This window comes from Tupaia chinensis, unplaced genomic scaffold (assembly GCF_000334495.1).
Source record: "Tupaia chinensis unplaced genomic scaffold, TupChi_1.0 Scaffold143795_1, whole genome shotgun sequence".
Classification (NCBI taxonomy): Eukaryota; Metazoa; Chordata; class Mammalia; order Scandentia; family Tupaiidae; genus Tupaia; species Tupaia belangeri.
This window is the reverse complement of record NW_006203645.1, coordinates 84,188-85,638: the sequence shown is the minus strand read 5'-3', so window position 1 is coordinate 85,638 and position 1,451 is coordinate 84,188. Positions and strand designations below refer to the sequence as shown.

The following is a 1,451-nucleotide window of genomic DNA, read 5'->3' as shown; positions in this document are numbered from 1 at the left end:
GGGAGCGAGATGGGCAAGGACTTCCCACAGGGTCTTGCCATGGTAGCATCCTCCCCTAAGTCTTCCAACAAGCCAGGATCACAGGTTTGCCTATGGGTTGGGTGCATATGGCATATTCAGGTCAACCTGGGATCCAAACCTGGGTACTTCCAGCATGACTCCAGTATTGCTCAGTGTAGTCCTACTGCCTGTGCTCGGTGGCTGGGCCACCTTTAGTTGTTCTTATTTGTTATCCTTAAAGGTAACTTATGCACTAAAAAAAAATAATATAAAGTGTTAAAGTAAGAAAAAGTAAGATGAGCCCAGCCATGGTGGTGCAAGTGGTAAGACCTGAGTTTGAATCCCAGACCAACCTGAACAGACCAGGTGTCATACAGTGCACCTAAAATCCTAGCTAACTGGGAGGCTGGGGCAGAGCACAGTATGGCAAGACCCTGTCAAAAATCCTCTCTCTCTTTCTCCCCTGCTGCCACTGTCTCAAAATAAACAAATAAAAGTGAGATCTTAATGTCTTAAATGGGCAAAATATAGAAATTCCATAGTTTTACTTTTGGAAATTATGTTAATTCCTGAAATTTTGTGCGTAGTTTGGGTTTGGGTTACTTATGGCCATATTATATTCAAGATTTTCTTTGGGTAATACTGAACATTTTGTGTCCTGTAGAACTTTTTATATATTATATCTCTATTATTATTTTTATAAATGGGATGGTCAGTATATTTTAAGGATTTTTTTCTTTTCTTTGTATATGTACATTTGGGTAGGAAAAGCCAAATATATGAAACAATTTTTCCTCTTGCAGAATTAAATGTGAGGGAATCTGATGTAAGAGTTTGCGATGAGTCATCATGTAAGTATGGAGGAGTCTGTAAAGAAGATGGAGATGGTTTGAAGTGTGCATGCCAATTTCAGGTGAGAAAACCAAACTTATTTTGATGAATTTTATATTTACATAATTTATAATTCTACATTCCTCAGATCAAAAAGTTTGAAATACCTTGAACCTCACAAGGAAGTTAGTTTCACGGCCTTCCAATTCCTTTTTGTTTCTATTATTTCTACTTTCCATACTTCTTGCCTGGAATTAAAAAGACAGACAGGCGGTAGTAGATATGAAAATGCTTCAAAAGTATTAGAATTATATTTAAATGTAAAGTATAGCTATGATTGAAAGGCAAGGGAGGTGTAGGTTCAGTAGTCTCTTACTTAAAATATTGACATCTTTTTCCTTTCTCTTTTAAGTCTGTCTCCTTTCTATTTTTTAAAAATAATTAAAAAAATATTTCTTATTATTTTTAAAACACTTATTTATTTATTTATTTAAATTTGACCAGAGAGGGACAGAATGAGAAAGAGAGGGAATGTGAGAAAGCAAGCTGCCTGGTCTGGGACTTGAACCACAGTTGGCCATATGGGAGTCCAGCACCCTTAACTGCCATGCCACCGACTG

The 1,451-nt window shown here is 36.9% G+C and overlaps 1 protein-coding gene across 1 annotated transcript in view; it reads left to right on the top strand.

The window, feature by feature from the left end:
• Positions 1 to 1,451, top strand: part of TMEFF1 (transmembrane protein with EGF like and two follistatin like domains 1) — a 227,572-nt gene that overhangs the window by 142,185 nt on the left and 83,936 nt on the right. The window contains 1 exon segment of the mRNA XM_006172345.2: positions 804 to 913. Coding sequence (XP_006172407.1) covers positions 804 to 913 — 110 coding nt within the window.